The sequence below is a fragment of the Miniopterus natalensis genome, chromosome 1, assembly GCF_054644295.1.
Source record: "Miniopterus natalensis isolate mMinNat1 chromosome 1, mMinNat1.hap1, whole genome shotgun sequence".
Taxonomy (NCBI): domain Eukaryota; kingdom Metazoa; phylum Chordata; class Mammalia; order Chiroptera; family Miniopteridae; genus Miniopterus; species Miniopterus natalensis.
Genome location: NC_142081.1, coordinates 26,180,426 through 26,194,440, shown reverse-complemented (window position 1 = coordinate 26,194,440; position 14,015 = coordinate 26,180,426). Strand labels below are relative to the sequence as shown.

General features: G+C 36.1%; 1 protein-coding gene across 1 annotated transcript in view; it reads left to right on the top strand.

Moving 5' to 3' along the window:
* PALS1 (protein associated with LIN7 1, MAGUK p55 family member) overlaps positions 1–14,015 on the top strand; it is a 55,301-nt gene that overhangs the window by 32,602 nt on the left and 8,684 nt on the right. The window contains exons 8-13 of the mRNA XM_016223801.2: positions 3,809–3,992; positions 6,436–6,507; positions 6,870–6,944; positions 9,203–9,370; positions 10,588–10,790; positions 12,696–12,806. Coding sequence (XP_016079287.2) covers positions 3,809–3,992; positions 6,436–6,507; positions 6,870–6,944; positions 9,203–9,370; positions 10,588–10,790; positions 12,696–12,806 — 813 coding nt within the window. The remainder of the gene's footprint in view (positions 1–3,808; positions 3,993–6,435; positions 6,508–6,869; positions 6,945–9,202; positions 9,371–10,587; positions 10,791–12,695; positions 12,807–14,015) is intronic.

The following is a 14,015-nucleotide window of genomic DNA, read 5'->3' as shown; positions in this document are numbered from 1 at the left end:
AATGAAAAAATAATTTCTCTCTGAATTCCAATAGACTGATTCTCTGTGCACCATGCCTTTCCACATACCTCTCCAGTGAACAAGCCTTGAACTTCAAAAGTAGCTCTGTTCTTTGAGAAGACACACAGAGGAGAGTTGAAATTTGTCCTTACTTATGTGGCTTTAAAAAGAAAGGGAGATCACGGTCTATTTGGCTCAGCAGTTGAACATCTGGAGATTGAGGTTCGAGTCCCAGTTAGGGCACATGCCCAGGTTGCGGGCTCAATCCCCAGCAGGGGGCTGTGCAGGAGGCAGCTGATCAATGACTCTCCTCATTGATGTTTCTCTCTCTCCCTCTTCTTTTCTTTCTCTGAAATCAATAAAGATATATTTAAAAAATAATAAGAAGAAAAAGAAAGGGGGAGAGAGAAAGGAAAAGAAACAGTGCTCTTTTAAAATACAGCATTTAGGCCCAGCTGGCATGGCTCAGAAGTTGAACATCGACCTAGGATCCAGGAGATCGCAGTTCGATACCCAGTCAGGACAATGTGCCCGGGTTGCGGGCTCGAACCCCAGTAGGGGGAGGTGCAGGAAGCAGCCAATCAATGACTCACTCTCATCATTAATGTTTCTATCTCTCTCTCCCTTCCTCTCTCTGAAATAAAAAAATAAATAAAAACCATTAAATAAATAAAATAAAATATAAAATAAAATACAGCATTTGAGCCCTGCCAGTTGTTTGGAGTGTCATACCATACACCAAAAAGGTTGCTGGTTCCATCCCCAGTCAGGGCACATATGGGAGGCAACCAATCAGTGTTTCTTTCCTTTCCTCTCTCTCTCTAAAAATCAATAAACATATCCCCGGGTGAGGATTAAAAAAATAAAAATAAATAAAATAGAGCATTTGATGGATAGAGATCTTTTCAAAGTAGAAACAATGTTGTGCAATGTTTTCCTTCATTTCCTCCCTTTATTGTGAAGAGCTCTCAATTGCAATATCTCTTGCAAAGTTTTTATCAAACCTAACTGGCTTAGAATGAACTACTATTATTAAAGCTCACGCTGAAGGTTTCCAGAAAGAAAACAGTGATAGGAAACCATAGTTCTAGTTGGCATATGCAGATTAATGATTTTTAGAAATTAAAACCAATTTATTGAGCATCGTTATGGTACAGGTCAGGATTTAGTAAGAGCAAAGGTATCTTTCTAATGTATGTTTTGTGTTATTAGAAAGAAGCATGTATTTAAAATAGATAAAATAGATGTTATCTGAAACTGCACTATAATCAGTTGCTGAATTACAGCATCATGAATGGCAAAAGTAAACTGTGTCAGGAGAGGTACTCCCTTATGCATCACACATAGCAACAAGTGGCTGCTTTATCAGTTGCAGAGGGCAAGAGTCTTGGCACCTTTGGAGTTCACTCCTGGGTGACTGGCGCATTTATCCCAGGAAATGTGCATTGCTTAAACTGTTTAGTTTCTTTCTCTCCACATTGACTTAAAAAAAGTGTTAGAGTGCCCAGACTGTGTAAAACTTTAGATTGTATTTCACAATCTAATTGAAATAATATGGAGGGAGGAAATAGAATATTTGAGCTGAAGGCATGTTTTTCATCTAGCTTTAATGCCCTAATCAAGCAATTTTCAAATGGTGTGCCACAAGAATTTTTAAAATACACAGTACCTGACTAGTCAGGGGCACTGATCTCTTTTCCCTTAGATTGTCAAATAAAAGAATGACAACAGCCAACACAGCAGTAGCTGTCCAATGTGAATGAATCAAAATTAAACCTATTTTTATTTTGTCAGATTGGCAAAAAAATATATTTTTTGATGTGCCATAGAATTTTAGTAATTAATGTGTGCCATGAGATGAAAAGGGTTGAAAATCGCTGCCCTAATCTAACAGAGGAGTTAACTGAAATGTAGTGGGATCACGCTGCTTATTAGTGATGGAATATGCACTAGAAAATTCAGATTATTGATTGTCCGATAAATGTTAGCTATTATGATTACTTACTCTGTGCCAGGCACGGTACTAATTGTTTCATATGTTTTATCTCACTTAATTCTCACAGCATCCCTATGAAATGTAGATATCTTTATTATTCCCATTTAACAGGCATTGAAACTAGAACTTAGAAAGGTCAAGTTAATTGCCCAAGCCCACTATTGGTAAGTGACTGAGTCAGGACTAGAACCCATGCCTATTCCAGAACCTATGCTCTTAACTGCTGTGTAGTATAACAGGTAATGTCCCACAAAGCCATTAAATGTTAGAGTTCTACATTACTGTTTATCATCAGTCTAAAGGAAATAATTAGAATACCATGATAGAAAATGGTAACTATAGATGCATTAAAAATCTGTTAGTAACTATGTATGTGGTACTCTGGATTCTGAGAACAACAGAAGCATATTATGAGATTTTAGTACTTGAAATTGCTGTAGGATATCTCTTGCCTCTAGAAGATTCATCCCTCTACTAAGACTGGGAACATGCTTTCGTGAAGTCTTTTGATTTGCGGGGTCTGGGTTGGGAGGACAGAGAAAAGTGGTTTACAGGGAACTTAAAGGCTTAGAGTAGAAGGAATTTGAAATCGCATTGCAGGGGTACAAACCATAGAATTAGCCACTAGCCAGTGGTTTTAATTATTGAAATATATTCTTAGGGGTCCCAAATAACTATTTTCTTTACAATGAACATCTATTGGAAACCTTTTGTGTACTAGGCACTATGCTAAGCACTGGGTTTATAATAATGAACTGACAAAATAATTACAGCTTGCATTAAGTGATAAGGTAGGAATAAACACAGTGTGAACATCGAGAATAAAAAGAAATGGGGTTAATTATATAGGTGGTCAGGAGAGGTATCTTGGAAAAGGCAACATGAAGCTGAGGATGAGATGAAGCCAGAAGAGCTTTCAGATATGATTTCTAAAGAACTTTGTTTTGGAAGGCCTGTGCGCTTGGAGCCAAGTAGGAGAGGAGAAAGGCAAGAGCGGGATTCTATGAGATGAGGCTGGAGAGGTAGGTAGGGCCAGGTCAAGTAGGTATCCTTGGCCATGGCAGGGAATTTGGATTTTAAATATAATAAATGATCTGATCTGTATTTTTAAAAATACTTCTGGCTTCTATGTATAGATTGGTTCAGTAGGGCCAATAAGGAAGCAATGAGTTTTAAGAAACTTGCTGAAGCCATTATGAAGTATGATAATGGCTTACACTTGGGTGATGGCAGTGGCAGTGGAGAAAGTGAGTTGGGCTGTGTTCTGGAAGTGGAAATGACAGGACCTTGTAATAAATGTGGAGGGTCAAGGAAAGGGCGGAAGCAGAGATGCTTGAACAACTGGGTGGATAGTGGTGCAGCTTACTAAAGGGAAATCTGGAAGAAAAACTGATTTGGGGAGAAAAATCGAGGTCCATTTTACAGGTTTGAGATACCTGAGGGGCATTGCAGAGTTATTGTTTTTACAGATCAGGAATGGAGACAGTAGCATCAGTAGCTTTATTACATTCCTTCTGCTTCTCTTAAGCCCCTTAGCACCTCATCTTGTTTGTGGCTAGCAGTACAGTGTTCAGCATACTCTTGTACATGTTTGCGCTCAACAGAGACATGAACTTAAGTGAAGAAAACAGATGAGCCTGAGAAAACACTGCCCTCCAAAATACTGTTATTTTACTAAACCTCCCTCTTTCAACTCTTAATTTCTTTGCACGATGAAAAACCATAACATTTTAATTACATTTATGCTAACTATTTTGTGTTACCATTTCATCATTATTTTTCTCATTTTTTTTTAACCTTTTTATCTTTTAGATTCATGTAAAAGCTCATTTTGACTATGACCCTTCAGATGACCCGTATGTTCCATGTCGAGAGTTAGGTCTGTCTTTTCAAAAAGGGGATATACTTCATGTGATCAGTCAGGAAGATCCAAACTGGTGGCAAGCCTACAGGGATGGCGATGAAGATAATCAGCCTCTAGCTGGGCTCGTTCCAGGTAAGAACAATATAGTAGAAAGTGCATGTATAGTTAAGAGAACGTTTAGAGAACAGACCTTGACAAAGGAAACTCACTTTTCCATGCCTTTTTTAAAAATGATGTAATTACTTTTTCATGTAGTTGGGCTTTTATGTTGTATCTGTAGTATAAGTATCTTTTTTTTTCTTTTTTTAAAAAATATATTTTTATTGATTTCAGAGAGAGAGGAAGGGAGAGGGAGAGTTAGAAACATCAATGATAAGAGTCATTGATCAGCTGCCTCTTGCACGCCCCCTTCTGGGGACCGAGCCTGCAGCCCAGGCATGTGTCTTGACCAGGAATCGAACTGGGATCTCCTGGATCGTAAGTTGATGCTCAGCTGCTGAGCCACACTGGCCAGGCTGTAGCATAAGTATCTTGAATATAATTGTGACCAATTTGTTGGACTTTAGAATGAAATTGTGGTGTAATATAATATATACATTGGTTCTTTATGTGTATAATAAGGTTACAGAAAGTCACAAGTCACCTTTTAAACCCAAAAGCTGGAAACAGATTTTGTCTATATTCAGCCATATTTCAGGAATGGAAGAATGATCTTCATATATATAGTTGAGTGGGTGATACGACAGCCTTGATTCTCCACAGTAACAGTTGCAGGACATTTCCTATGGAGTCCTGAAGTATTGGGCAGCTATCATGGGTCCCTACTCAGTGCTTCTGCCAAATACCAATTTGGTATCTTCTTACTGTGCCAGCCTTTGCCCATAAATATTTAGAACTGGTGTTTATTGACAGATTGATTACATTAAGTTTCTGAAAGTACATAGATGAGTCAAGGAGATTCCAGTGGTCATTTGCAAGTCTTTTATAGTACAAATAAATGGACTCAGCTTAGTTTGAGTTTGATAATGGTTTTCTGTTAGAAGGATTTTTAAAAGGTCATAATGTCCATCTCCTATTAATGTCTGCTTCAATTTCAAAAAAAGTTAAATACGTGTATACTATAAAAGTGTGCCATAGAAGTATAACACTGTAATGTTTTTAAATATTTTAATATGTAAATGATTAAAATTTTGTTTCTTTTTTTAATTTGTTAAAGACAAGTATTCATTTTTAAATATTAATGCTCTTAGACTTACCCCTCTAGTCATAGTTACTTGTTTCACTAGGAGTGCAATCTGTATAGCCCCTGGAGATAACCTGGTTTCCTTTAATGCTTCTTATGTATGTTAAACTCAGTATTTTCACTTGTGCTTTTATAAAATACACTACATTCTACAGATTATTCCAACATAGGTGGAAATTGCCTATCAACATTTAAAAATCCCTGTCTTAAAATGGGAAGAATTAGATACACAAATTAAATATAAAAGTATACCTCTAATACAGATTTTTTTTTTTTTTTTTTTTACTCCTCACCAAAGGATATTTTTTCCATTGTTTTTCAGAGAGAGTGGAAGGGAAGGAGGGGAGGGAGGGAAAGAGAGAGAGAAAAAAAAAAACACATTGATTGTGAGAGAGACACATTGGTTGGTTGCCTCCTGCACACACCCTGACCAGGGACAGGGAGCAAACCTGCAACCCAAGTACAAGCCCTTGACCGGGAATCGAACCCAAGACCCTTGGGTGTGTGGGCCAACACTCAGACCGCTGAGCCACACCGGCCAGGGCTAATACAGAATTTTTTAAGTAAAACTAGTTTTAGCCTTCAGAAAAAATGTATTTGGTTTTAAGGTAGATGTCTTAAAATAAGATGAAGGTCAAAAACCTTGAAAGCCTCTTATATTGAAAGCTTAATCCTGAGATGAAAAACATGTTTTTCACTTATTTGTATCATTAGTAAAGGTGGAAATTTAAAAAATCATTAAAATGTATGCATACATACATACACATACAAAGAAAAAGAGGAATAGAGAATAATAAATCCAAAGGAATATGGTGATGTCTTGGAATCAAAAAGTGATGAATATTCACATATTATTTTGGAAAGTTAGCTCCTAGGATGAATTTGCTTGATTTCAGATAATTTTGAATGATCAGAACTGTTGTAAGATCCAGCATAGTACTTTCCACTTAGTAAATGCTCAATGAAAGCTTTGTAAAAATTGGACTGTTATGTTTCCTAACACTAGTTTATTATCTTTTTTTCTCTCAAGACTCTACTTTTATTTTTTATTATTTTATTTTTTCAAAATATTATAGATGTATTTTCTAATAGGTGATATATTCATGTCTTGGGGTTGCTTGAGAGTGAGGTTGGAAATATTCTAAACATTTGGAGGCTTATGTGCAATCATAGTTGACACACTCTTATAGGCGCCAGAAGGAATTAGAAGTGAAGGAATTAGAAGCGAATATAATTGAATAGTTATTTCTGGTGTTTTCCCCGGGCTTTTTAAAAAAATACGGCTATTCTTTTGTCTTAAATATTTTTCTCCTTTTCCTTTCTTCTATTAAGGGAAAAGCTTTCAGCAGCAAAGGGAGGCCATGAAGCAAACCATAGAAGAAGACAAGGAGCCAGAAAAATCAGGTTGGACACTTTTATTTGGCATTAATGAGAGGTTTCTTGGGTCTTGATCTGGAATCATGTTTAAATTTACATATCAGTTAGAACTGGCAAGAAAGATGTATTCGTGGCAAGAGTGATGTGAAAGGCAAAACCAAAGATCTTAGAACTGTAAAGAAAGGACAGGATTTAAATATTAAAGATTGTTGACCTGTAATGTGAGATTAATGGAAAATTGTAAATGCTTCCCTGAAAATAGTTCTGTGAACAAGTAATAAGTGTTTGTAACTTTAAATTAAAAGCTATGTGAGATCTTCAATTTGAAATAGGTAGCTTTGTTGAAGGAAACAGATACCACGTTTATAATTATGTTTATGGTCACTCAGCAGGAAAGCTGTGGTGTGCAAAGAAGAATAAAAAGAAGAGGAAAAAGGTGCTGTATAATGCCAATAAAAATGATGGTAAGCTTCACCCTCAGAGGCAGCTGGCTTGGTACCTGAACGAGACCCAATGTTTAGCACTTGAAAGAAATTGATAGTTTTGGGGAGTTTTGTTTCTAGTCTTGTTTCGCCTCTTAATATGGCACAAGGGCTTAAGAAAGTCATTGAGCAAAAATGATTTTTTTTTTTTTTTGGAATCCTATGAGTAATGCAGTGTTTTGAATTCTGAGAAAAACTGGTATAAAAATTAAAGTATATTAATATATATAGCATATTGAAAATTCTCTAATTTTGAGGAAATTGAATTGAAATTTCTCTAATTCTTTTCTACTTAAAGTCTTTATTTGCAAAATTAATATATGCTTCTAACAAATTCTAACAACATAGCTGTATTTAAGTAAACAGTGAATATTTTGTCTATAATAACTCCTGTCACCAAGACAACCCATTCCACAGAGCCTGCTACCTGCTGGCAGAGTCAGGTACACAGGAGAGTTTTTTGTTTTATTTTAAAGTTGTAGCTTCTCTTAAAATCAAAAGGTCTGATCATGTGGCTCATATTCCCAAGCGACAGCACTCTGCTGGACCTGAGTGACGGCTGTTGCCTTTACATTGGGCACCTATTGTCTTAGTTCAACAGTTTCCACAACCAATTTTTATAAACCAAACCTGATTTACTGCTTTCATTACCTTCTTGGTTGGTTCTTATGGGCATTAGATATGCTACCTGTGCTTTGGTTCATGTTAGAAACAAGCCAAATAATAGTCAAGACAACCCTTAACTTAAACAATTTCTAAGGCTTATTCTCTCAATGCCTTGAAGTTGTTTTTAGGCAGCATAAATTAAACCAATGAAAATAAATTGTTATAGATTATTGAAAAACTCCATATAAAACTAAACCTGAGATTCCATCTACTTTAAAAAAAAAATTTTCCCAAAATAAACATCCTTAAAGCTAATTGATATATATGTAACTAAGATGATTTATTGAATTTTTAATCCTTTCCTTTATACTTGGGTAAGCGATCATTAATACTTGCTTTTCATCTTTTGAAACACTAAAATTAATTGAGTCAGCTCTAATAGCTATTGAAGTCTAGAAAATTTGCAAATCTGAAGTCTACAGATTATAAACTAAGTCTGTAAATCACAACGCTACCACAGTCTGATTATACATGTTAGAAGAAGGAACTCAGATTTTTCATAGTGAAAAGCATTTTGGGAAGGAAAAGTGTCATCATAATTAATATTTTTATTAATAACTAATTTATAATTTTTATTCTAGAGGAGCTAGCTGTATATGTTTTAGATATCTTTATCCATTTAGTTCTCACAATAAATTCAAAATTCAGATATTAAAGTAACCTTCTTAAGTTCTTACAACTCAGATGGGTTGAGCTGAAATTTAAACACATATAGTTAGAATTCCTACTCTGTGCTCTGTGCTAAGCACTGGCAAGACTAAGATGGTCCCCTGCCCCCATGGAACTTATACCTGAGAGAGTCTGGCTACACATCTGACGCTGTTTCCCAGTCAGATAACCAGTATGAGTGAGAAGATGGCAGGCTGCTATTGTCTGCCTTTGTTCTTTCCACTTAAGCTCTGATTTCACCTGAATTATGGGTTTTAGGAATGTTACCCCACCTATCATAATTTATACCTCTTCTTGAATCATGACCTCAGCTATTCCAGAGCAAAGTAAGTATAAGTTCAGGAAGCGTGAATGGCACAGATAGGACCTGTGTTCACATTATATAATCACAGAAAAGTATTCCAGCTTTCTCTGATACCACTGGTTGTAGCCACTGTTCGGGATGTGTGTGCCAGGTGTTGTGCTCAGCATGTACATTATGTCTGATCTTTAACCAGCCCCCTCAGTAAAGTGTTAGTGTCCTCATCTTACAAAAATTATAGGTATTATTCTCATTAGTTTATCCCCTGGTTCCCCACCCTCTGTCAAACTATTGGCTGCAAACTAGCTATTTTACGTAAAAATCAGTATAGTGATATTAAATATTCAAACACACTATGAAACAAGAGAAGCAATAAAAATTTCTAGAACGATTAATATATTGTCTAATTTATGTTCATAGTATCCTGGGAAGGATATAATGACCAGAGAAAATACTCATGATATAATACTATCTTGATCCAAAAAGTTAAGTGTTTTTAATAATAAATTGTGCTCTTTCCCATTTTTTGGGCAGATCTATGAGTATATGTTTATTACATAGCAATAATTCTGTCTGAAGGGCTTAACTTTTTTTCTTCCTAAAGACTATGACAATGAAGAAATCTTAACTTATGAAGAAATGTCACTTTATCATCAGCCAGCAAATAGAAAAAGACCTATCATTTTGATTGGTCCACAGAACTGTGGCCAGAATGAATTGCGTCAGAGGCTCATGAACAAAGAAAAAGACCGCTTTGCATCTGCAGTTCCTCGTAAGTTTGGATGCATTCCCATTTTCCTGTGCTTTTCCATTTACCACCTTAGAAGCTAACTGTGTAGGGAAATTTTTCATCCATTTTATCAAAACAGTGTTGTCCAAGAAAGAACTTTTGTTTTAACCAAATCTTGCTCTTGGGAAATTTCATTTTTTTCTGAAAATATGGTACTAATTACTTTCTAAATGAATTTCATTTTGCACTTCTTATAATTCCCTGTTCAATATGGAATCAACTTCTGGTTTTTTAAAACTAATGCAGAAGATAGAAATTTAGACATAATGTATGAACAGAGAAGTTTTGTTTAAAAATTATATAGTACCATTCTGAAACACTAATCAGAAAGAATATATGCACCCCTATGTTCATAGCAGCGCAATTTATGATAGCTAAGATCTGGAAACAGCCCAAGTGCCCGTCTGTAGATGAGTAGATAAAAAAGCTATGGGACATTTACACCATGGAATACTATGCAGCTATAAAGAAGAAGGATCTTGTACCATTTGGGACAGTATGGATGGACCTGGAGAATATCATGCTAAGGGAAATAAGCCAGGCAGAGAAAGACAGACATCACATGATCTCACTTATATGTGGAATCTAAAGAACTTACTAAACTGATGAACAGAATAGATTAATTGACATGGAAGCATGGATCAGACTGATGAATCTCAGAGGGACGGAGGAGGGTGGGTGGGTGGAGGAGAAGAGATTAATGAAGGAATTCATACGCATATATGCACAACCCAAGGACACAGACAATGGTGTGGAGAGGGACTGGGGAGGGGGGTGGGATGGGGTGGAATGGGTCATTGGGGAGAAAAAGGGACATCTGTAATATTTTAAACAAAAATTAACACAAAACAAATAAATAAAAATAAAAATTATATAATACCTTATATAGCACCTAATCTTATGGAAATAAACTTTAGGAAAAGGTGAGTGGTAGTGTTTTAAATGCAATATGAAGTACTTTAAGCTGTAAGCATAAAATGTTTTAAGTTTTAAATGTAACAATAAGATACTAAAAACTTATTTTTCATTTCTCAATCTAGAAATAAAACCAGTGTTACATTAAACACACGGGCTCTTAACATTTCCTCAATTTGTTATAATCTGTGTTATAAAATTAAAATTTTTTCTGATTAACAGAATTATCCCCCATCCTTACCCTGATCCATGCCAATTATTCTTACCCGATTTTCTTTGCCTAGATACAACTCGTAGTAGGCGAGACCATGAAGTAGCTGGTAGAGATTACCACTTTGTTTCTCGGCAAGCGTTCGAGGCAGACGTAGCAGCTGGAAAGTTCATTGAGCATGGTGAATTTGAGAAAAATTTGTATGGAACCAGCATAGATTCTGTACGGCAAGTGATCAACTCTGGAAAAATATGTCTTTTAAGTCTTCGTACACAGGTAAAGCTGTTTTGGTTTAGGGTGTTGTACTTGAGGCAACTTTTTTGCAAAGTAATTTAGTGGAAACTGTGTTTTGGTCCAGGAACCACAGGACCTAATTGTTCTTATACAGCTTTTTCCCACTGATTCCCTATATGAAATCAGACAGATTGCTAAATCTCAATTTCCTCAGAGAGTAAAATACATACATATGTACATATATACACCTACATATTTTCTAAAATTTAATGCAGTAACTGTAGTACTGGTAATACACTAAGGATTTTAGAGGTTATAAAAGAATTCCCCTTTTCTTTTTCTGATCTGAGAAAAATTAGAATAAATGTCATATTTATGGTTTTAAATACGATAGTTCAGGTATTAGCAAGTATCATAATGAATGCTTAGTTGTTTTAAATAATGAAACTTGCATTGGTTTCTATTATTTGACAGACTAAGCAAAAACTTGAAAATGACTAACAATTATTCCTTAGGTTTCCATTAAAAAATAATAGAAATTTGGGATTTTAAAGATAGTTTGTTGTGGAAAAGTTTTCTAGACTAGACAGATTCAACATAAAACTTTTCTTAATGTGGTGAAATCTACTGCATATGTCAACTCAGGAAATCTAAGTAGTGGTTGTTAAATAGATGTACAGGAAAGGAAATTGACTGTAAAATGGCTCTCTTGCTCTAGCTGGCTTGGCTCAGTGGTTAGAGCATCGCCCTCAGATGAATGATCCCGAGTTCAGTTCCAGCCAAGGGCACGTACCTCCGTTGCTGGCTCGATTCCCAGCCCCAGTTAGGGCACATGTGGGAGGCAACCAATTGAGTGTCTCTCACATTGATGTTCCCCACTCTCTCTCTAGCTCTCGCGCTCTCTCTCTCCCCTCCTCCCTCCCCCTTCCACTCTCTTTGAAAAGCAATGGGAAAAATATCATTGGGTGAGGATATTAATTAAAAAAAAAAAAGGCTCTCCTGAGACCCTGGCTGGGTGGCTCATTTAGTTGGAGCGCAGTCCCGTGCACCAAAAGGTTGATGGGTTTGATTCCCAGGCAGGGCACATACCCAGGTTGCAGATTTGATCCCCAATGGGGGCACGTACGGGAGGCAACCAATCGATGTTTCTCTCTCTCTCTCCCGCCCCTTCCTCTCTCTCTCAAAAAATCAATGAAAACATACCCTCAAGTGAGGATTAAAAAGATAATATTAATGAAAACAAATGGCTCTCTTGAAATAGTAATTATCTTTTCTTTGTTTTTTTAGTGGACAAAAGAGTTTAGTCTCTACTATTTCAGTTATGAACATTTAATAAAGTTTTTAGGTTAAAAAAGGGGGCATGGCCCTGTAATTCCCACTGTGATGGAGTGCTTCAGTTTACGGCACATTGTCATGTGTGGCAAAGGGGAGGTGAAAGCCATACCGCCTAAATCAGACTGAGTCTCTTTTTCTTGGATATGCTTTTCCAGAATTTGTGTGTGTGTGTATGTGAAGGTTTTTTCTCTGATTGTGCTTGCATTTAGACCCTGGCACATTGTAAGGTGACTGCTCATTTCTAATTTCTCCAAAATGGATTTTTAATATGGTTATTATAATCTGCATGTGATCTAATGAGTAGGGTATTTTAACATCACATAGCTGTAGTCCTTCAGTATTACTCATTTTTATTTTATTACATAAAAAGAGCAAGCCAATATTGTGTGTTTGCTTGTGTGTGATTTTATAGGTACACAATATATTTTTAATAGTAATGGTAGGGTCTTAAAATATTGTGAATTTTTTGTTATGAAGATGTTTGGAAACCACTCATGGATTGTTGTTTCATTTTTAATGACATTAAGACATTACTACATTCCAAGTATATTATTGAGAAGTAGTTAAATATTGAAAATTATTTTAAAGATCTAAAATATATTTTCTTTTCAGTCGTTGAAGACTCTCCGGAATTCAGACTTGAAACCATATATTATTTTTATTGCACCCCCTTCACAAGAAAGACTTCGGGCATTATTGGCCAAAGAGGGCAAGAATCCAAAGGTAGAGTTATTCTGTTGTACTATCCCATTGAAAATAAACATGAAACAGTCATGGCCTAATATATTACAATGCTTAAAAGCTACATCTGCTTGAGCTTTCAAACTGATTATTCTTTCTGCCATATTACTTTCCTCAAAATTGCCATGGTTCCCTCATGGTTGGACTCTGGCAGCTCTCCAAAGATGTTGGCTTCCCTTGTTGTTGCCCACACATTCCCTGTTGTTACCCCAAATGTATGGTAAGCTTTGGCATTCCTTAACACTTCTTAATATTCATATGTGTGCATGTTATTTCCAGGAGGGATTATGTGACACCCGTCACACACACAAAAGGACTCACCGTATTTTTAGGGATTGCCCACTGCTCTTTGTAGTCCACGCGTGTGGGAGCCAACATTGAGTGCCTGTGTCTTTCTCTTTTTTCTCATTGAAACTTTTATGTTCTGTTTCTCTCCTCCCTTTGGTCTTCTTACATGAGCTGAAATGGAAAATTTTAAAAATTATTTTAAATACTGGTGACATGGTTGAGGGCATCCATAGTATACTAAACATTATTAATAATTAAATGATAATATACTGATAATCAGAAAGCATTGGCTTTTTATTTAAATGTGTGAAATTAAAACTGCCGTGTGACTCGTCAAAGTAACAAGTACTTACTCTTCCTTGGTTTTTGCTGATTTTTTAAATATTTCTATTTAAGAGAGGAATCATTCAGATCTCATTTCTTTTGCTATGCTTCTAAATCTCCTTAAAAGCCATAAAAACATGTAATAATGCTCTTCCTTGAAAGCTCCTTAAAAGTCACTCAAAGCGTAACTTTCCTTCGATTCTTGACTTTAGCACGGCCAACCCTCCTCCTCCTACCTCAAGCTATCCTTTTCTGCTCTGGGCCTACTTACATTCCTTCCTCGGCCTACATAAATGGAAGGTAGTATTCTTCAGTGTCTTAGGCTCTAGACACCAGGAACTTCCCCATCCTACATGTTGAACGTAATGTCTAGGCTAAGTAGACCAGCTGGTTAAAGTAGTGTTTCACCCCTTTTTAATTTTTTTGCAACACAATTATAAGTTCATAAATAAGTGGGTTCAGAGTGTCTGTTGTCCTTAGCACTTGGGATGATTCAAAAGAAATATTAGATATTAGAAATATTAGATACGGTCACTTGCTGTTCTTGAGGATCACAACATATAGTAAGGAAAGCAAGGT